The following is a 20,462-nucleotide window of genomic DNA, read 5'->3' as shown; positions in this document are numbered from 1 at the left end:
GCTGTCAACATTGTTTTAATCAAACTTTTCTATAATCATGTGTACTGCAGTAGTGCCTAGAGGTGTCTCACAATGATTGGGGCCCACTGTGACACACACACACACACACTACAATCCCTCTGCCAAGCACCATCCATATCTGGTTGCTCTTGTTTTCCTGATCTTTGCATATTATTCTGCTGTTTCTAAAAAGATTTCGGCATTCTTACATCTTCATATTTAAATTAGGTTAAAGTTTCTAGCCAAGAGAAAATATTTCATTTCAGCAGGGCCAAGACTCAGTGTATTTGCTACAGCAGAATATGAAGAAATTACATTATGGGATAGAGTAAATCTAGGTTACACAGGTACAGACTGTGCCCAGAAGCAGAAAGTCTGTCTAGAAGGCAGTTGCAATGGCACAAGTTACCTACAAATTCCCCTCCACCAGGGGGCCTGCCAGCATAGCCCCATTGGTGGATAAAAGGTGGTTGGGGAAAGGGTACTGTATTGTCAGAGTAGCCAATGCATGCATTGCTGTAGTTCCTGAGCAACATTAGTCATGAGGACGACTCCTATGAATCACTGCATTTGGGGCAAGCTGCACAACCCTAGTTCAATCCTGGTGCCCTGTCGATTCTGTGCACTGAATGAGGTGGGGACCTGTAGAAAAAGTAGTACAAGAACATTCATAATAAGTATGCAAAGGGGGGTAGAATTAAGGTTACACAGAACCTTTATTCTGGTATTTCCTAACTTTCACATGTTTGACTTTGCAACTATAACATTCTCTTAATGTAGTTTTTGTATGTAATATCAGTTTTAATTGTATATGTATCTATTGTATATGTATCTATCTGATAATGTTAAATGTATGCCTATTGTTGACTGGTATTCTCATGCAAGCAAGATGATGGCTCTCATGAGCCAAATTAAACCCTGGAGTAAGCAGTTGCAACTCTTATTGATTTCAATGGGCATTTCAGCTGCTTATCTCAATGACCATGTTTTAAAATAAACATGTCTCCATCCTTTGCTGCAGGCAACATCTCCATGGCTGAGATGACAATTTACTCTGTCTCCTATCTGAGACTGTTAATGGTGTGGACACCCGTTCACGGGAATTGGATTGAGGTCAGCAATACTTTCCACGTAATTCACAAACATACATAAAAGGTGGTGACTCAATTACTTTGAGTCACCACTAACAAAGCCTTTTAATATAAATTGTTCTTTTACAGTATGCTGGTTAGTAAACAGACTACAGGATGTCCGTGTTGGGAATGTGCTCCAACCAGAATAGGCAAATTCCAAGACTGCTTACTTTATAAAGAACTTCTTTCCCAGTCTCATTTGTGTTTACAAATTTCAGTCCCTTAATCCTGTTCATTAACCTTTCTCTCTGTCCCAAACAACCTTCCTGTGTCACAGGCAAGTTAAAGGCAGTAAAAGTTGGTTCATAGAGACCATGGTGCAAAACCCGAGCAACTAACAGTAGCACCAAACCATAAAAGAATAGCTTTGGGTCTATAAAACATCAAAGCAACCACAAATATTCACCAAATCACTTCTGAGATCAATGATCAGCTTTCAGGTAGTGATAACTACCTCTTTGATCATATGCAAAAGACAATTAAGATGAACTTGTAAAGAAGTTGTCAACACAACAGGACTCCAAATGCTTTTGTGTAAGTGAAAAAGCACTCTATCTCCCCACAGCTTTAGGATGTCAGTTATTTTACATTGGTTACATGGGGCCTTTTAAACTGTATTTTGCTTTTGTGGAGTAGAGCAGCTGTTTGAGACTAGAAGGTTTTTAAAGGTTTTGACTCCTCCTTAAGCAGTTGGACAGGAGATGGTGAAGATATGCTGGAAAACATCTTCTTGTATTGGAAATCATTCCATGAAATAACACTGATTCTCTAGTTTCCTGTTGGGGGAACATTTTCATGCAAATATTGTAAAGCCAAGTCTGTCCATTTCATTTCTTGTTCTTTTACTGACTCCGTTGTGCCGCCATTATCTTGTTCTGGTTCAGGAAGCTCATTCTGAGAACACAAAATGGTACAATGCATTCTATACTTACAAAGCACCCTAACGGAAGCAAGTTAGTAACATTTGATACTGATAAATACACAGATCCACAACTAAGACTGGATGGAACATCAGAAGGACATGTACTGTACATACTGCTCCCATTAAAAATATCAACAAGCCCAAATATGGGCATTCTATTTTCCACAAGAATTCTGTGCTTAGTTTGAGACGTGAATTCGTTTCCTATCTTGGTGGCTGGTGGACCCAAGTAGTGCACATGTGGCAAAATAAATTATTGTAATGTCTGATAAATATCAGATATCAGTGCAAATATTCTATTGCTTGTTTACAATCTTTCTCCAGCAATGAAGTCCAAATATAGGTATTCCATTTCAGAATTTTAAATAAGGCATTCTATCAAATATCTTTTTACTGTCCTATAGAAGGTAATAAAATAGCAAAATAAGCACTCTGTCTCGAAGTTGAGGTCAGTGACCTAAAAGAGGTGAGGCTGTGCTAGTGCCATAGAGAAAACTGGAAAGCACTTCTAAAGTTTGCTTTAGTAACAGAAAACTGATGAACAGACAAGCTGTCAGGACAAGCAATGGTTTAACTGTTTTGTTTTTCTTTTAAACATTATTCTCTAAGTGCTGTCATAACTGTGCAATTGCTAGAGAATGTGTTATTCCCCAGAATATCTGGTCAGGGTTCTCACTCCTGTCATGGGACCCCTAGCATGAGACAAACAGAACTCCTCAAACTTTAGGATTTTGTTCACTAAGGACCTGATCCAAAGCCTGTTGAAATCAGTGGGAGTCTTTTCATTCTTTTCAATGGGCTTTGGATCAGACACTGAAGGCAGAAGTAGTGGGTCAGGGCTCAAGTGGGGTCACCTACTGCCCATGACTCTAAACAACACCAACTTTCCGGTCAGCTTCTGCTTGACTTTGTTGAATGAAGGAATATCCCACAGTAGCCATGCTGGTTTTATAGCCTGCTAACATCCAATCTGTGTCAATGGCTGAGGCCTCAGAGGGCCTCTCTGTACTGTTAAGTAAGAGTGCCCACAGGGACAGGACACCTCAGAAGTATGCTGCAAGTAACTCTTCCTCCTCTACAGATACTGTTTGTGTGCACGATTCTCAATCTTCAAGAGTAAGTACATAGCTTGTGGAATCTCTCCCATCCCTGACCACCCAAAAAAGTGACTATCTACTGAACCGATCATAAAATGAAGGCAAACGCCAGCACAGAGCTGTTTCTATATTTAGTCAGTTTAATGAGGCACATCCCAGTAAACTCCAACGGGTTGGAGAGTCTGGGCTTCCATGTCTCAAAAACATAATCACAGATTGGTAAGATGGAGGTAGGATTGTTTCCTAAAGCCTGAATACAAACAGCAGAGCTAAGTGAAGATAGTGAGTTGCTATACATATGCCTGCAACAGACACCACTGACTGTCCTAAGGCAGACAGGATAGGCTGCCTCACCTGTGACCCAGCTGACCCCGAGATGGGCCTTTAGGCTTCAGACTTCAAAGTAATGTAAAACGTAACAAGACAGCTATCCCAGCAGGGTCCTTTAGTGACAATACCCTCTGGAGCAGTGATGTTAAACAAATCCAGAAAGTCAGGTAGCCTGCCACAGAGACGAATTCCCTTCAAGTAACCTTCTCAAGAACTTTGCATACTGAAAGAATGAAGAGAGGCCTTGCAGGTTTTTGGGTACGTGGATGTGGGAGGGAAGAAGTCTAGCATGAGAGACCTACAATTTGGGAGCCCATCACTACCTTAAGACAGGATCTTGGCAAAAGGTAGAGTAGGTACAAAAGCCTGAAGTACTCTTACTCAGTGAGCTAAAATCACTGCTGGTTGGGAAGTGTCTCAACATGAAAGGCAACCTCGAGCCCATCAAAATAGAGTGGTTCAGGAAGGCCTTTAATCTGTTAATTAAGGACTACAATGTCAAGGCTTACTGGGTTTAAATGAGGGGTTTCCATTAATGATAAGGCTGTGTCTGTGCCTCAGGACAGGGGGCTGTGAAGATCCTGGTGTACCATCAAGTAGTCTGTGATAGACCAAAAATAGTTGCTGAATGAGCCTAGGAGGAGTTATCCCTTTTCCTCCCTTGGCTTGCAGCAGCAGAAGTGAACAAGGGAAGGGGAAGTCTGTGAGTCCTCCCCCTCCCCTGCAGCTAGCTGCATAGCACTTAAAAGAGCTGAGGAAGAGGGGAGTCCTGGAACCCCTCCCCATAGACCGGTAATACCAGAAGTAGCTGGGGAAGATTAGGACCCCTCCACCTATCTCTGAACTAGTGGCAGTAGAAGCACAGGTGGTGGTGGGGGGTAACGCTAAGAAAATCTGCCCTGTGTAGCAGTACCTCTGTGAGCAGAGACCTGCCAACAATGGGTGTGTCCAAGCACACAGGTTAGAGGGTACCCCTGGTGTGGATACATTTTAATAGATATCATATCACAGACACCTTCATGATTACATACCATCCTCGTACCAACTACAGCAATTACTTTCATGTAATAGTAGGAAAATATTTAACCTATTTTCTCTTATTTTAATGGCATTTTAGCAGCTGGAAATGAAGAGTAGCCAGCATCATGTGACTAGCCAGCTCTCTGCATACTGCTATAACCTGGCTGATCACCTGTGGCCTGCAAACCAGAGTTTGGGAAACTGCTGCAAACACAAGCAGTGCAAAACTGAAGTGTAGAAGGGAGGAAAAGCATCACTTATGTCTGCCCTGTACTCCACACAAAGAAAGAGGGAATTATGGGAAGAAGCATTCTACCATCCAAAGAAATAGATAACTGGTCAGGAATAGGGGAAAGCATTTTCTCCTTCCAAAGAGAGGCAGTTGACTGCAGGGAGAGAAGCACTTTTTCTTCTAGCCACCGAGAGAGATGAGAGAACAGGAAAAAATCCCCCACAAAATAAATGGGGAAGCTGGCCCCTGGGGTGTGGGAGCATCATTCGTACAACTGGCAGAACTGTAAGGCACATTTGCTATGCCATGTCTCTGTTAAGAGGTTAAAGAGGGTAGAAATGTAATTCAGGCTTATAAGCAGCCTATAGTATTCACCTACCAACGGTATTGCTACATCCTCATAGGGTAATTTATCTTCTCTCCATGCATCATCAATCAAATCCAGGATTCTTCCATCCCTCTGCACCTCACTGTCCATCTTTGTGCAATTTGCATATGGATAGATCTGTGATACAAAGCAGAAATTATTTGTGATATCCAGACCCCAAAAAAGATGAAGCTTAACTCTATGCTTGCTCTGGCCTTGATCCCTTTATTAAATAGCATGTTTTTTTTTTTTTTTTTTTTTTACAGTCCATACAGCGTGGCCAAGTTGGTTTTCATAGTTATTGTTTGAATTATCCTATGAGAAGCTTGAATACAACATTTCTTTCTCTACCAATTCAGTTTTTGTCCATGTAACATTTAGTTTCCCTCCCTATTCAAAAAGGGGTTTAAAATTGCACTACAGCCATCTCTCTTAAAGGGTCACTGTCAAACATTATTGTAAACAAATTTTGTTTCCTGATAGAGTACCATCTAAAATTGTGTCTCAAATTGATTTAAATTCCTTTATAAAAAAAAATGGTTAAGGATATTTCTGCTCTTGTGTTTGTTTATCCAGCTTCAGCTATAATGACCGTCCCCACAGAATGTAAATACTTAGAAGCATCTTTAGGATAGGCCTGAGAGCTCAGACCACTCCTCCCCTGCATGCAAATACCTACCTACTGCTTGTTACCTGTTTACTTTCCATCATGGATCTGCTGCCATTACTGACAAACATTCTCTAGCACCATCAAGACAATGAAAGTGACCCTTCTCAAAATACTGTCAAAGGCAGTGGCACAAATGAAGAAGACTAATAAAATAGAGGAAAAAGGAGAATCTTCTCCAAGCCTCAGTGGCCATAGTAATCTCAGGGGTTGCGTGTGACAACTGCATTACTACACTCTCCTTCAAATAGTATCTCCAGACACCCCTACTGCAACGCCTACAAGCAATCAGCCAGAGGATGATGGCTCGGGTTGTGTGACAGCCAGGCATAGCTGACATTTTTTATTTAAAACCAAAGCACAGGTGGAACTAGGTTTGTGCCAGAGCGGACGCACGTAGCCGCCCGGCTGCCGCTTTTCCACAGGTGACACATGAAACAGCCCTGTTCCTTGCAGCAGGTGTCAGGCGAGGCACGAGCCAGGGCAGGGCGGTGGCTGGGGGTCAGCCTGCCAGAGAGCGACCCCGGCCTGGGGCAGCGGGGGTGGAGGTGCGCAGGGGCGCGCAGCCTGGATGCCCAGGGAATGGGCTTCACCCCCACAGCTCCCATGGAGACGCACGGGGGGAGGGGGAGCAGCCTCCACACAGGACCCGCCCCTCCGACTCAGGGAGGGGGCTCGAGCTCCCCAGGCAGCGGCCTCAGCGCGGTTAGTGCGCATGCTCACCCGCTGGGCATACGGAGTAACCCGCCCCGGTCCCGGGCTGTGTTAGCGGCCTCGGCTCCCCCGGGGCTGAGGGGCCGCGGCGGCGGGGCCCAGCCTTCTACCCCACCCTCCGGGCCGGCAAGGAGCCGTCCTCTCCGACGTCCGGGCCTAGCCCCCGCACCTGACACCCTGCGCGCGCGCTGTCTCCTGCCAGCTGCCCTAGGAGGAAACCACGTGACCGGCGGCGCTAGGCCGCGCGAACCATAGAGAGTGGGAGGGTGCGAGTCCGCCGAGGAGAGAGAGGCCGGCCCCGGAGGTAACGGCTCGACCGGGCTAGGCTGTGGCGAGCGTGTCTGGTCGTGACTGGATCTGCGGGGCTGGGTCTGACTGTAAGTGTCTGACTGTCCCTGGTGACCAAGTGGCTGTAGCCTGCTGTCCGACCGTGGCTGTCCCTGCGGAGCTGGGTCTGATTGTACCTGGCTGTGTGGCGAGGTAATTGTAGCCTGGTGTCCAGCTGTGGCTGTCCATGTCTGACTGTCCCTGCATGACCAGGTGGCTGTAGCTTTTTGTCCAGCTGTGAGCCTGTAACTGTCCCTGCGGGGCTGTGTCACACTGTGTGTGTGTGTCCAACTGTGCCTAACTGAGTGTCTCTGTGTGATGAGGTGATTGTAGCTTGGTGTCCAGCTGTGACTGTTCCTACAGGGTTCTGTCCCCTGACCCCACTGGGGCTTTCACTGCAGAACTGTGGTTGTGCATCGAGAGCACCAACTTGAGATCAAAGTAAGATGGTTCTCTCGCTGTGAGAGCCTAGTGGGGATCTATCATAGAATCATAGACTTTAAGGTCAGAAGGGACCATGGGTGTCTCCCCCCTCGGGGGAGCCAGGCAAAGTAACAGTTTACAGCATCTTTCTGTTAGTTGACCTGAATTACAAGTTGGCTACCTCAGTGTGCAAACGTGCCGCTTCTGCAGTGGAGACAAAACGTGTGCCCCGGTGGCTGTGGCCCTGTCTTGGCTGGGACTCACTGGTGAGTTTGGATTAGTTTTAGGAGTTGGTACCTGCCCAACCACTCACAGTTTCTGGATCTGGAGTTGGAGCTGAGTTCCGAGCAGCAGCTGCTGGTGGGAGAGTTTGGGGTAGGGATAGCAGATGGGGGCACTCCTATCCTTGGTGCTGCTGCTGGTGCCCTGTCACTAGCACTACTTCCTGCTGAGTGATGAGACTGTGATATTAGAGGAGAGCGATGAGCTGGGGAGACACTTTGACATATTAACTTACTCGACGAATGTCAGTCATAATGCATGTCTACATTGCAGTTGTAATGTAATTGCAGCACGTGTAGGTATACCCAGTTTAGCTTTATTCTGGCTAGCATAGGTACCAATGGCAGTGAAGCCACAGCTGTCAAAAACCATGATGGGGATGGTTAGGCCTAGCAGTCGGAGCCGTGATAGTCAGAAAGTGAAAACTAGTTGCTTTTAATAATTCTTATTCTATATTTTTATTACTATTTATATCAAACCGTGAGGAACCTGGGTAGTCCCTTAAAAGAAACACCTTTTCAGTCCACCTTCCATCTAGTCTGGTCTCTGACGGTGCCTGATAACAGATGCGTCAGAGGCAGATGTAAAACTCCATAGTGCACCAAGGTGTGTAACACTAGCACTTAAACCATTTTCAGTTCTGGTTCATGGAGATTCAATGCAGGCAATGGTTCAGAATAACAGTTCAATATCCCAGTGGTAGATTGGGCTTTTAAAGACTTACTTTCTGTCCTTGGGTTTTACCTAAAAGTTGAGATTGATTTTGTTAATTTGGGTACTAGGGGCTGAGGATTCTCAGTGGAGCAGCTGTAGGTTCCCTCATGCTTGCCCCCAGTTGGCTGAATTTCAGGGCACATTGTAGAATCTGCTTTAATAAATACCATTTTAAGGTCTGATGTCTTACAACTCAGGAGTTCTAAACATGAAGACTATTTTATGCCATTGGAAAGCTGGTAGAAAAAAACCCCTCTCTTAAGTGGTAAAAAATTTCATTTCTAGTCCATTCAAGTCAGGAGATGTCAAGGCTGAATCCCCACTCTGTCACTCCGAGTGCAGAAAGTGGGGGCCCGCAAGGATTCTAAAAATTAATACTTGTCACACCAGGTTTGTATTAAACTCCCAAGGTTAAACTCTGACCTTGGCTTGGTAAATGCTGCCACCACCCAAATGCAAAAAGCCCCCTGTGGATCCAGGAAGGAACACTTGGGAATTCCTCCCTGTGGGGTACCCTCAAGCCCTTTCACCCCCCCTCCCTCCACCCCGGGGAAGAGCTGAGAAAGAAAACAAAGGAAATTAGCTGTGGCCACCAGCTAATCAAACAGCATGTGCACAAACCTATTAGGACACAAAAATCCAAATCCTCCTTAAAAAAGGTAAATTTTATTAAAACAAAAAGAAAGAAAATACACCTGGAACTTAGGCTTTTGCTAGATTTTAAAAGAGCAATTTCCAAGAATTAAGCACCCAAAATAGCTTCTTGGGGTTCAACTTAAAGGTTACAAGCAAACAAAAGCATCTGGGGTTAGCACAGAGGAGCTCCACAAGCCAAAATAAAGAATAAACCTGATCGCATTTATCTAAAGGTTCCCTATCCAAATGTTTCCTTCTAGGTATGGAAGATAATTTTTCATACCTGCTTCAAACTTTACACATCATTCCTGCTTATAGCATTGCTGCTCTGTCCCTGCAGCCCAGAGAACAACAGACAAAGGGAAAGTTTTTTTCCCCAATTTTAAAAAGTTCTACCTTCCCATTGGCTCGTTTGGTCAGGTGCCCACTCCTTTTCTTTTACCTATGGGCTTGCTAACCCTTTACAGGTAAAACAAGCAGAGAACAGACCAAGAGGGATTTTACAGCTGTCTGTCTGTCTGTCCATCCATCAAAGGGAGCTACTCCCCCCCCCCCCCAATGTATCACAGGAAATATTACAATTTAAGATCACATCATTCTGAATATCATTTTGAGTTTTTCCTCAAGTAGGCCGCAATGCAGCAAGGTACTCGAGCATAGGTCTAAATTTCACTTCAATGGGACTACTTGCGCTTACAGTTGGGCTTGTGCTTAAGCATTTTGCTGAATGTTAAGGCCTTAAAGTCTGACGCTATTTTAGCAGCTGCCGTCTTGCGTTGTTAAAACATTAATTTCTAGCTTTATACCATCTGCAAGCTTGGAATTGCACTCTGTAGTGTTTGTAAGATATCTGCTGCTAGAACCAAATCAAGGGTTAAAACAGGAAAAAAAACCCCAAGCAGTGTAATATGGTGATGTAATTATAATGTCCGGTATCTTGTTACCTCTCAAGGCTGGAAACACCTGTGACAGGTCAATACAAATGCTTTCAGCATCAATAAACTTTTCTAAGCAAAAATCCAGGACCGCTGCTGAGAGGGGGTGGGGGGAAGATGCTTGAAGGTTCTTTTCCATCTGGCATTGAAGCACACTAGCTTTGTTATTATGGACTCCTTAATTATGGAGTTGGAATTTTATGTTTTGTTTTCAAGAAATACGTATTTTCCATTTATTTTGAAGATAAAACGAATGGACTTTGCAAGCTGATGCGATTGGAGGGAATGGAGGGGAGGCCACCTGACATTTTTTGAACCAATAGCAACGTTGATAGCTACCTGTTGTTATGTTATAAGTCAGGGCCTCATGTGTGATTGCAGAATCTAAGAATTATTTTGGGGCAGTTCCCTGGTCTGTGTTATACAGGAGGTGAGAGTAGATGATCACAATGGTCCATTGTGACCTTGGAATCTATGAATCCACTGCTTGCTGTGAAATTGCTCTCCAGAATCTAGGGTGTCACTTAAAAAAAGTTGTTTTGAGCCTATATGTTTGGAAGTCTGGCATTGTGACAAGCAGTGTGTCAGGGTGTGTATGGGAGTTTGTAGCTTAATGTGTAAGGTAATAGGATGGACATGGATTGGGGATGTGGGGGAGGAATAGCAGTGAGAAGTGAGGGGATGGGGTTGGGGTAGGCTATACCAGAATTTTGCATGGGTGTGTGTTAAAGAAGCTGGAGGAGCAGTGACTTGAGGCTTTGATGTGGGGAGGAAACTGATGTACAAGCTGATGTACTAGTAAGCTCAAGAGTAATCCTTTGACATTGATTTCCCTCTCCACTTCAAAGCCTCAAGAGCTAGGGAGCTGTCTCTGGGAACCCTCATGGAGCTGGATGAGAAGGGATTGCTTGCAGTGTGTGGCATGAGAAGGCACGCGTCCTTACATATATAACGCACAAGATGCTTTTTAAAAAGCACAGTTCACTTACACTTGCAATACATAATATTAATACACGGCAGAAGGTCTCAATGCTGGTGGTGTCACATTTCCTGTAAGGATCAGAAATACAAGAGCCAGGTTTCCAATGAAATGCATGAGCACAGCTATATCATTTTGCTGGGGCACACAAACCAGCAAATAAGGCACTGTTGAGCATGTCACCTCTTTTATTCATGACAACTAGCAAAAAAAACCCTCAACCTCAGAATTGGTAAAAGCCTGATTCTAACTGCAGACAGATGATAAAGGCAAGCAAATAGTTCTGAAGCTGACAATGACCTTTCAAGGCAATAATAAGCATAGTACTCTCTTCATCAGGCTATGGAAACAATGAAGTAGGCCCATATGCAGTCTAGAATTAAGATTTGTTGGGAAGAGTATGTGATTCTCAAAAGCTTGCTTACTTTGACCCCTTCCTTGCTGACTGTCAGGACCCTATGATGAATTCTATTGATGTACCAGTACTTCAAAGGAGATATAAAAAAATTATTAAAGATAATGTTAAAATTATATAATACATAGGTTAAGAAAAGAGTGGCACTTGGCTTAGCACAGGTCTGGGTAATATCTCTGAATTAGTCCAAAGATTACACTTACAAGGTTTTAATTTATCTTCACAATGGAACAAAAACCCTTGTGGCTAATCACTGTCTATGCCCTTTTCTTCTATATGCATGCATTCAGAGCTGAAGAGCTAGAGTCATCATCACTACTATCATCAGCCTCATTCAGTTTTAGTTGAAAGCCTCAAGCAACCCTATCCTGGGGCAAATGGGGCCATCTAAAGACTTCCACCGTTACCAGTGCCTCTCCCAGCATTCAGTAGGTGAGCTCTCTGCTGCTCACCTACTGATATGGTGTGAAAGGGGACCTTGAACTCCTCCAGCAGAGCTCCCAACGAGAGTTGTTGCCAGAGTACTGGTCACATCAGAGCACAAGCCGGGATCACATCATACTGACACAGCTGCCAATGTTTGAGGAAGAATGTGAAGGGAAAGTTAGGAAATAAAATCTTGCAGAGGAATAGATGTGCATTGAATCCATTATTAGTTTTAATAGGAATATCTTTGTTATTGGGGATTCAAAACTGGTGCCTCTGCATTATCCTCACTGGATGCCAGACTGACATTGCAAAAATACCTAGAGACTAGCGATGAGAGAACTGCAAGAGGTCTGGTATTTAGAGAAGGTACCAATGGAGGCCCTGTGACCTTTCTCCCCAACGGATCCAAACTGTAGTTATTTTCTTGGCAGGAGAGAAAGGGGGCAGCAGCCTGTTCCTCCCCCACAGACACACTCACTCCCTCTTTCTAGGGGCAGGTGGTCTGTACTGGCACCTGTAGCGAAGGCCAGTAGGCACATGTTTCCTGGCAACTGGGGCGATCTCCTTCCTCTTTCTTCCCTATGGATACCTTCTTTCTTTCCATGTCTGCCCTTTGATGTTTTTCCTGTCCCATTTTTTTCCTTCCATCACCAGCTGATTGGACCCCCTGTTCCTCAGAGTGATGGGCAGCCCTCTTCACTGCAGCTTTAATGAGTGGGGAGGGAGTTGATGCTGCCATTGTATTGCTCAGGTGGGTCAGGGTGGGAGGCTGGTGAATGATTGCTCCTGGCTGTTTTTCCCTATCTCACTGTCTGCTTTGCACCTGGAGTTGGGGGTGGGGGGCAGTCAGCTGTCTGCCTCATACAAGATCAGCACAGCAGGCTTTAATGATGAAAATCCAGTATTAAATAAAAAAACTTCATGCAGCAGCAATCAACAGTCCTGGGGCATTGGCCAAGACTCTATATCTAGGATTGTTCCATCCAAATCAGGGCAGGTATGTGAAGCTGGCAGATGAGGCACTTGCCTTGTGATATATAATCTAGGGAGCTAAGTGGAAGTGGAGGTGGATGTTTCCCAGTTTCCTATGACAGTAAAACATCTTAGTGCTGAACATTAACTCCTTCAAACTCTCCTGACAGGAGCTACTGTGTGAGAACTCAGATTGTTCTCCAGGTTCAGTGTCTAAATTTAAGTAAAAACAACAAGGAGTCCTGTGGCACCTTAGAGACTAACAAATTTATTTGGGCATAAGCTTTTGTGGGCTAGAACCCACTTCATCAGATGTATGGAGTGGAAAATGAGGAGCCAGGTATAAATACATGAACAGATATGAGTTGCCTTACCAAGTGTAAGGTCAGTCTAATGAGACCATTCAATTAACAGCAGGATACCAAGGGAGGAAAAATAACTTTTGGAGTGGTAATGAGAGTAATTTAAGTAAGTTATCTGTAATTGCAGTATTGCCAACCCCAAATGTTCAAAAGTCACGAGTCAGGATCACCAAAATCATGAGATTTAAAATCTTTAAAATCATGAGATTATGTAAAATAATAGATTTGGGGTTCTTTTTATTTGCTTTCTGCTTTTTGAGCCTTTAGAGTGTACTGGGGTCACATTTTGAAGCTCTCTCCACAGCCACGAGGGCTAGAAACTTAGTTTTCCTTTAAGAATGAAGGCTGAAATCATCACATATCCACTTGACTCCAGGAGTTGGGGCTTTAAGGAAAGCAATAATTATCATGAGACTCCTGACAAAATCATGAGAGTTGGCAACACTCCAAGTTGCTTCAGGAAAGTGTGAGTTGAGTCTTTTTGGTGGTACACGTTGAAATGATGGCATGGTAATATACTGTAAATGTAAATCAACAGTGCTTATTTTCATAGCTTCGAGACACCAGAAGACTGTTTTAAAAATCATTGATATAAGCAATATCAGTTGTTTGTTTGTTTGTTTGTTTGTTTATTTTGCACAATGTTACGGGATTGACAAGTAGCAGTGCAGTCTGGAAGGGAAATTAAGCCTCATGCTTGAGCATTTAATCCCATTTCTATTGGCTCATGTCTACACTATAGCTGCTACAGTGGCACAACTGCCGTGCTGCAGCTGTAGTGCAGTAGTGCAGACTCCTCCTACATTGATGGAAGGGTTTTTTTCTATCGATGTAGGTAATCCTACTCTCTGAGAGGCAGTAGCTAGGTTGACAGAAGACTCCTGTAACCCAGCTGCATCTACACAGAAAGCTAGGTTGACCTAGCAACAGTGCTCAGGATGCAAAATTTTTCACAGCTCTGAGTGTTTCAGCTAGGTCTACGTGTAGACCTGGCCTCACACAGCAGGGTAAGATCTAATGTGGGGACAGGTTATCCCACAGCTGCCTACTGTGGGGTTCTTATACCCTTCATCTGAAGTAGCTGGTGTTGGCTACTGTCAGAGACTCTACAGTAGACCAGATGGACCTTGGTGCTGATCCAGTCAGGTAATTCTTATGTCTCATCACTTCTCTGCCCTAGAGAGTGAAAATCCCTCAAAGTCCAGTATATCCTTAACAGTTGGATTAACAAGACTACTAATGTTCACATACTGAATATGTATTTCACCTCCACTATTGAAGCATTGTATTCACTGGATCAGACTATTGTATCATCCAGCCAATGGTGATGAGTGAGAAGTAATTCTGACTCTTATTGTAATGAGGTTTGTTTTGCTGCTTTATCTGGCCAACATTTGGCCTGTAAACTCATTGAAATGATAACTGTTCTCCCTGTTATTCCCATGCACGCACTGTAAATTGTGTAATTCTTCACCTTCCCTGCCTCCTAGACTTCTATCATGATCTCCAGTCAGCTGTGGAGGGACTACACTGGCTGATGAATTGCCATGGCGTGATCTCTGCTTTGTTTGCTTTCCCAGCTGCCAAAGAGTACGTGACTTGGTGATGGAGGCTTTGCTGGAGAGAATGCAAAAACAAGGGCATGGAGGGTATGTATACCGCCATTTACAATGCTCTCTCAAACTCATGCAGCTTCACTTTTATATCGGTTCAAATCCTACAGTCCTTTGGTTCGCTCCTTAGTCAGACAAAATCTCCTTTGCTTATTGTGACAGCTAGGAGCCACAAGTAGGGACCAGGACCCATTGTGCTAGGAGCTGTAAAGGGTGTTATGTTTGAGTACGGTCTTTAGGATTTGGCCAGTAGGGCCTGATCGTGTATCATTAACTTCAGTTGGAGCAGGTGCAGGGCCATAGTGAATTGCTTTTCCAAATAGTCCCTGGCTACAAGCCTTTGTTGTTTTAATAGCTGGCATTTCTGTACTATTATCTTTCTGCAAAATCTCTGTTATATTTTTCAGCCTTCTTACAAGTTATTCTACTGCTAAGTGCAGTTATGGCCATAAAAGTGAATATGTAAAAATGCCACCACCTTACTCTGTGGATCTATTCCAATCTGCTTACTTTACTGATGGAAATACGGCTAGCACTGCATGCACCTATAGGAGAGTGAGCTGGATTCTCTCCTGGCTCGCACAACATCAACAGATCTTAACTAAGTTCCAGTTGCAGAATCTTGCTGCAGCCAGGATAAAAACATAATGACCCATAGACTTTAAGGTCAGAAGGAACCATCGTGATCATCTAGTCTGACTTCTTGCATGTTGCAGGCCATAGAACCTCACCCACTTCAGATCCTAGTTGAGTCAGCAGTGCTGGTAGTTGAACAAGCATCTTTTTTCTTGTCAGTTGAGCAAATAGGACATAAAAGTAATTGTTCCCTTTGTCTCAATGGCATGCCACTTTTATATTCCTTTTTCCAGAATTTGCCCCAGCTCTGAAGATGGCAAAGACTTATCTCTTTGCCAAGTAATGGTTTCAGAACTTGGATATGAATTGTACAACTACTGTCACTGAGTGGGAAATGTTCTTAAGGACCATTATTACTGCTTAATGTTTGGTCAATTCACAGGACAGGGTGAACTTCAAACTGAACTGTGAGGCTGGCTCCTTTAAGAACGATTGGCATTCCCTGTAGAAAAGCTGTCAAGTTTTGAAGTGTACGGACGCTCCAGGGAGACAGAGGAATTTCAATCCCTTGACCTATTGATTTCCATTTCTTTTCAGTCCTTCCTATTTGACAAGCAAATTAAAGGGGTAAAGATCAGTATGGAGTTCACTTCTCTCTTGGGCTCCATCTTGCAAGCTTTAATATTGTCCCAAGTGTAGCAGCTTGTAAGGTTTCAGAGAAGTTAGTTGATTTGGCTTCAGTGATTACTGCACCAAAACTGAAATTTCAGCATGTCTAGGGAGCTAACTCTCACCAGTAGACTGGAGATGTTTTATTCTTCATTACGGTGTTGTTATCCACTCTGCTTTACTTAAGTGTTTGTCAGCATTTATGTGATAAACCTCTATTTTCAGGAGCTGATAAGTTAGCTGTAAGATTTATCTGTGTTTGGAACTTGGTTCAAAAAAAATTCTGCTTGGGGACTGTGGACTGTCCAAGCTGTTTCCTGCGGAGCCCGTGGGACAGTTGTGCCCCTTAACTCTCCAGCCTGGACTGTCCCTCACAATGCTGTGCCAGTGACAAGCAGCCAGTCCCTACAGGTGCTGTGATCACTCAGCTATCAGCATGTGGAGACTCACACCCAGCTAAATTGCATGAATGCTCTCCAAGCCACTCATGAATCATACACAAAGAGGCACCAGCCAATCACCCCAGACCCCAGTCTTGCACCCTGGAAATATATCATCTTACAGTGCTCAAGACTCCCCTGGATGGTGCAAACTCATTAATTAGTTCACCACTCCTACAAAGGGTAGTAGATGTGCAACAGCCATTGTTAACCTGAACTGAGATTCCCCAAGCTCTTCAACTGAAAACACACAGTTTTAGATAAAATATAAAACAGATTTATTAACTACAGGAAGATAGATTGTAAGTGATTATTAGTAGCAGGCATAGAGACCAAAGTTGGTTACATAAGAAATAAAAATAAATTTGCAGTCTAAATTTTACAAACTATGCGAGATTTGAATCAAGCAGTTTCTCACTCCACTAGATGTTCTAGGCAGTTTACAGCTCTTAATTGCCTTCCCAGCCTGGGACCAGTCTCCCCAGTTCAAAATCTTTGCCTTCCAACAGTCTTCCAGGTGTTGAGATGGGGGAGGAGAGAGGCCAGGTGATGATGTCATTGTCCCTCTTTTATACTTTCTTCCAGTTGCTAGAAAGATCCTTGCAGTGACATGGGCGTTAGGCAGCCCTCATTGCATAGGTTCCTTTTCTGAGAAGTTTTTGGCAGAGTGGATTCTTCTTGATGGGCCATCAACACCTGTCTGGCCAGTGATAGCTGCTTCTTTGTTGCCACTGAAGGGCTGGCTGTGGGTGTCTTCCAACCTCACATGTTTCAGTAACACACACATATCAAAACTTCATAACTTCAGATACAATGATAGTACATACAATTCAACAGGACGTTAATGTTCAGCAGATCAAGACTTCTTAAATGATACCTCACAAGACATACTTTCCACAAAACATATCATAATCATATCACAGTGGTGAATATGGGGGTTCCAGGGTGCTATTTTGAGATAGTGTCATAGGAACAAAGTCGTGTGTGTTTGTTTGTTTTTTAATTACAAAATGTGAAAATCCCATTCAGTTAACTGTGCATTATCCAAGTGTCAAAACACACAGGTTTGTACAGTAACTCCTCGCTTAACGTTGTAGTTATGTTCCTGAAAAATGCTACTTTAAGCGAGACGATGTTAAGCGAATCCAATTTCCCCATAAGAATTAATGTAAAGGGGAGGGAGGGGGTTAGGTTCCAGGGAAATTGTGTGTGTGTGTGTGTGTGTGTGTGTGTGTGTGTATATATATATATATATACACACACACACACACACACACACACACACACACACACACATACACAGTATAAGTTTTAAACAACTTAATACTGTACACAGCAATGATGATTGTGAAGCTTGGTTGAGGTGGTGAAGTCAGAGGGTGGGCTATTTCCCAGGGCATGCCTTACTGCTAAATGATGAACTAGCACTTGGCTGAGTCCTCAAGGGTTAACACATTGTTGTTAATGTAGCCTCACACTCTACAAGGCAGCACAAATGGAGGAGAGACAGCATGGCAGAGAGACAGAGACACACACCGTGTGTGAGAGAGAAACGTGCATTGCCCCTTTAAGTACGCTGACCCCCAGTCTAAGTACATTGCCCTCTTAAGAAGATCAGCAAGTTGAGACAGCAGCTGCTGCCAGCAAGCTCCCTCTGTCCTGAGCCCTGTTGTGTGTCTCGCCCCTCCCCCCCCCCCGCGCTATGGAAATGGGGTAAAGGAGCGGAGGAGGAGGGGGACACCCTGACATCAGCACCCCTCTTCCCCACTCCTTGCACAGCAAGCAGGAGGCTCCCGGGAGCAGCTCCAAGGCAGAGGGCGGGAGCAGCACACAGCAATGGGGGGAGGGACACCTGAACTGCCAGGCAATTGATAGCTTGCTGGGCGGCTGCCCCACAAGGAACTTAGAGGAGTGGGGGGCTGCTGATCCACCCTGGTTCCAAGCCCCCACCAGCTAGCTCCAATGGGCTGCTCTTTCTGCAAGCAATGGACAAAGCAGGCGGCTGCCAAACAACGTTATAAGGGAGCATTGCGCAACTTTAAACAAGCATGTTCTCTAATTGATCAGCAACGTAACAATGAAACAATGTTAACCGGGACAACTTTAAGTGAGGAATTACTGTATTTATAGGTGCTTTTTGTACTCCGTGAGTAAAGAAATGCTCCTGTGATTAAATAAAGAGAGGTTTTGCCTTTAATTTAAATTGTATAGGCTATTTGTCCTGGCTGAGATTTTTATAAGTGCTCAGCATTGGCCTAATTTTGCTCCCATTGAAGTCTGTGGTAAAACTCCCTTTGATTTCAGTGGATCAAAGTTAGGCCATGCTAAGCGCTTTTGAAAATTCTACCCCTTGGCTAGCGCCTTGACCTGAAGAGATGGGGGGAAAATAAGTTATTTTGTTTAGAAGTGCAAAGTACTACATGTGCGTTTATGGTAGGATCCGTAGCTAATGCAAATCAGTGTGTCCACTGGCTTCAGTTGGAGCTATGGCTGATTTACACCAGCTAGGGTTCTGGCCTCTAATGTTTGAATGCTCTTTTTAGTTTAGTACACAAAGAAAGCATATGTCAACACGGTAGTTCTAGCACATAGGTGAGGAACCCCCTGTGATCCTGAGCTATACTAGATTGCCTGGTTAGCTGCCACAGTGTTAAATAATTCTCTGCTTATGGCTTTCCTTGATGAGGAGAATGTTACACATTTTAATGTTGCCCTAATTACTGTGCCTGCCCCTACTACCACTCTAGTCAAGGAGTTCAGTTAGCCTGTTTTGGTGAAGGTGCCCATCATCATGGGTGAGGGGGGTTTATAAGAGTGGAGGGAAGAAGTACTCTTGTTGGGCTAGGTTCAGTAGCTCTTTTGTCTACTGTGCGGTTTTAGCAAGCTGTCTTCCTGCCAGCAGAGGGTTCTTGACGTCCTGCGAGGCAGAGCTGCAGGAGCTGATGAAGCAGATCGATATTATGGTGGCTCATAAGAAGTCTGAATGGGAAGGACAGACCCAGGCTCTGGAGGCCTGCTTGGAGATCCGAGATCACGAGCTTTCCTCTGTCAAGACTCTGTTGGCTGAGAAACACAAGGAGGTACAGCCCCAGGCTCACTCTATCTAACATTCAGTGATATTCCTGTGCACATTGTCCTTCAATATAGAATATACAAAGGCAGCATAAATTTTCAGAACGTTCATTGTCTCTGCACAAAAATGTATCCCCGTCAGTCACTGTTTTGTCAGTAGGGTGACCAGATGTCCTGATTTTATAGGGACAGTCCTGATTTTTGGGTCTTTTTCTTTTATAGGCTCCTATTACCCCCTGTCCCGATTTTTCACACTTGTTGTCTGGTCACCCTATTTGTCAGAAGCATCTTGTTTTTTGTTACTGTTTTATTGATTAAAGCTCAGAAATTAAGTGGTGAAAACTTCAATGAAAAAATGTAAATGTGTAACATGTCAGGTCTGTTAACCCTGCGTCGGGGAAGCAGGGACCTGCTTCACAACTGCAGACTGCCTGTCATTGGCAAAAGAATGAGTTGTCTAACTCCCAGTGTTATTTAATGGAAACTGGGTGCCTAACTCCCTGTTTGAAGAAACCAGCCTGGACTCTCAAAGCCCCTGGTGAGATCCCAGAAACACTTGCTCTGGTCACAGAAGTCAAAAGCAGACTGAATACTTCCAATCACAAGGGTAGTGAGAAAGCTAGTTGCTAAACTGCATCAAGTGATGATCCAATGTTTCCAAACTGATTTGTTTTTGAGGGCTGAGGCATTGGTTTTGTGGGGTTTCAAAAATATATGTAACAAATTCCCGTGTCAGTACTATACGGATAGATCAAGTAGCAGAGCTTCTGTGGTTTGTGTTTATAATGATATTAAACTCATTTTACAAGGAGCAATGTTGCACCTTCTCTTGAGTGCTAGGAGATCAAGAGGAGTGTGGTGGGCTATGGGACTCTCTCTGACCTTTAGCTGTACTTCATTTATTTTAAAATATTTTAAAAATCTTCCCTCCCATTGTACAGCTTCTTTGTCCTGTTTGTTCCTTGTCAGCACATTGCCCTCCCCATAAGTAGCATCAGGGCCAGCTTTAGCAAGAGCGGAGCCCGATTCCTGGGGGCGGGGCTTGGTGCAAGCCCCGCCCCCAGGAATCGAGCCGTGCTCCGGACGGGGTTGCCGGGCTTGGGTCCGACCCGGAGCCGCGCCGCGGGGGCCGGGCC

At 44.2% G+C, this 20,462-nt stretch overlaps 2 protein-coding genes across 15 annotated transcripts in view; one reads left to right on the top strand and one right to left on the bottom strand.

Moving 5' to 3' along the window:
* Positions 1-200: 200 nt before the first annotated feature.
* On the bottom strand, positions 201-6,723 carry ANAPC13 (anaphase promoting complex subunit 13). Its single transcript, XM_026660807.2, has 3 exons — positions 6,652-6,723; positions 5,114-5,239; positions 201-2,027 (listed from the first exon to the last, which is right to left on the bottom strand). The coding sequence occupies exons 2-3, from the start codon at positions 5,210-5,212 to the stop codon at positions 1,902-1,904; spliced, it is 225 nt and encodes a 74-aa protein (XP_026516592.1). The 5' UTR covers positions 5,213-5,239; positions 6,652-6,723; the 3' UTR covers positions 201-1,901.
* Positions 6,724-6,748: 25 nt separating this feature from the next.
* Positions 6,749-20,462, top strand: part of CEP63 (centrosomal protein 63) — a 47,079-nt gene continuing 33,365 nt past the window's right edge. For 5 of the 14 annotated variants that reach the window (XM_026660796.2, XM_026660806.2, XM_026660804.2 and 2 more), the window contains exons 1-3: positions 12,471-12,619; positions 14,537-14,605; positions 19,154-19,334. In XM_026660796.2, coding sequence (XP_026516581.1) covers positions 14,562-14,605; positions 19,154-19,334 — 225 coding nt within the window. In that variant the 5' untranslated portion in view covers positions 12,471-12,619; positions 14,537-14,561. The other 9 variants (XM_026660800.2, XM_026660797.2, XM_026660794.2 and 6 more) reach the window with 8 other exon arrangements.

This window comes from Terrapene carolina, unplaced genomic scaffold (assembly GCF_002925995.2).
Source record: "Terrapene carolina triunguis isolate 2854851 unplaced genomic scaffold, T_m_triunguis-2.0 Scaffold837, whole genome shotgun sequence".
In the NCBI taxonomy this organism is placed as follows: Eukaryota; Metazoa; Chordata; order Testudines; family Emydidae; genus Terrapene; species Terrapene triunguis.
This window is presented reverse-complemented; position numbering and strand designations above follow the sequence as displayed.

What these genes read in the sequence shown, in the direction of transcription:
- ANAPC13 (XM_026660807.2), bottom strand. Translation starts at nt 5,212, where the DNA reads ATGGACAGTGAGGTGCAGAGGGATGGAAGAATCCTGGATTTGATTGAT. An exon ending in AGGATGTAGCAATACCGTTG is followed by an intron (nt 2,028 to 5,113) that starts GTAGGTGAATAC and finishes TTGTGTTCTCAG; the next exon opens with AATGAGCTTCCTGAACCAGA.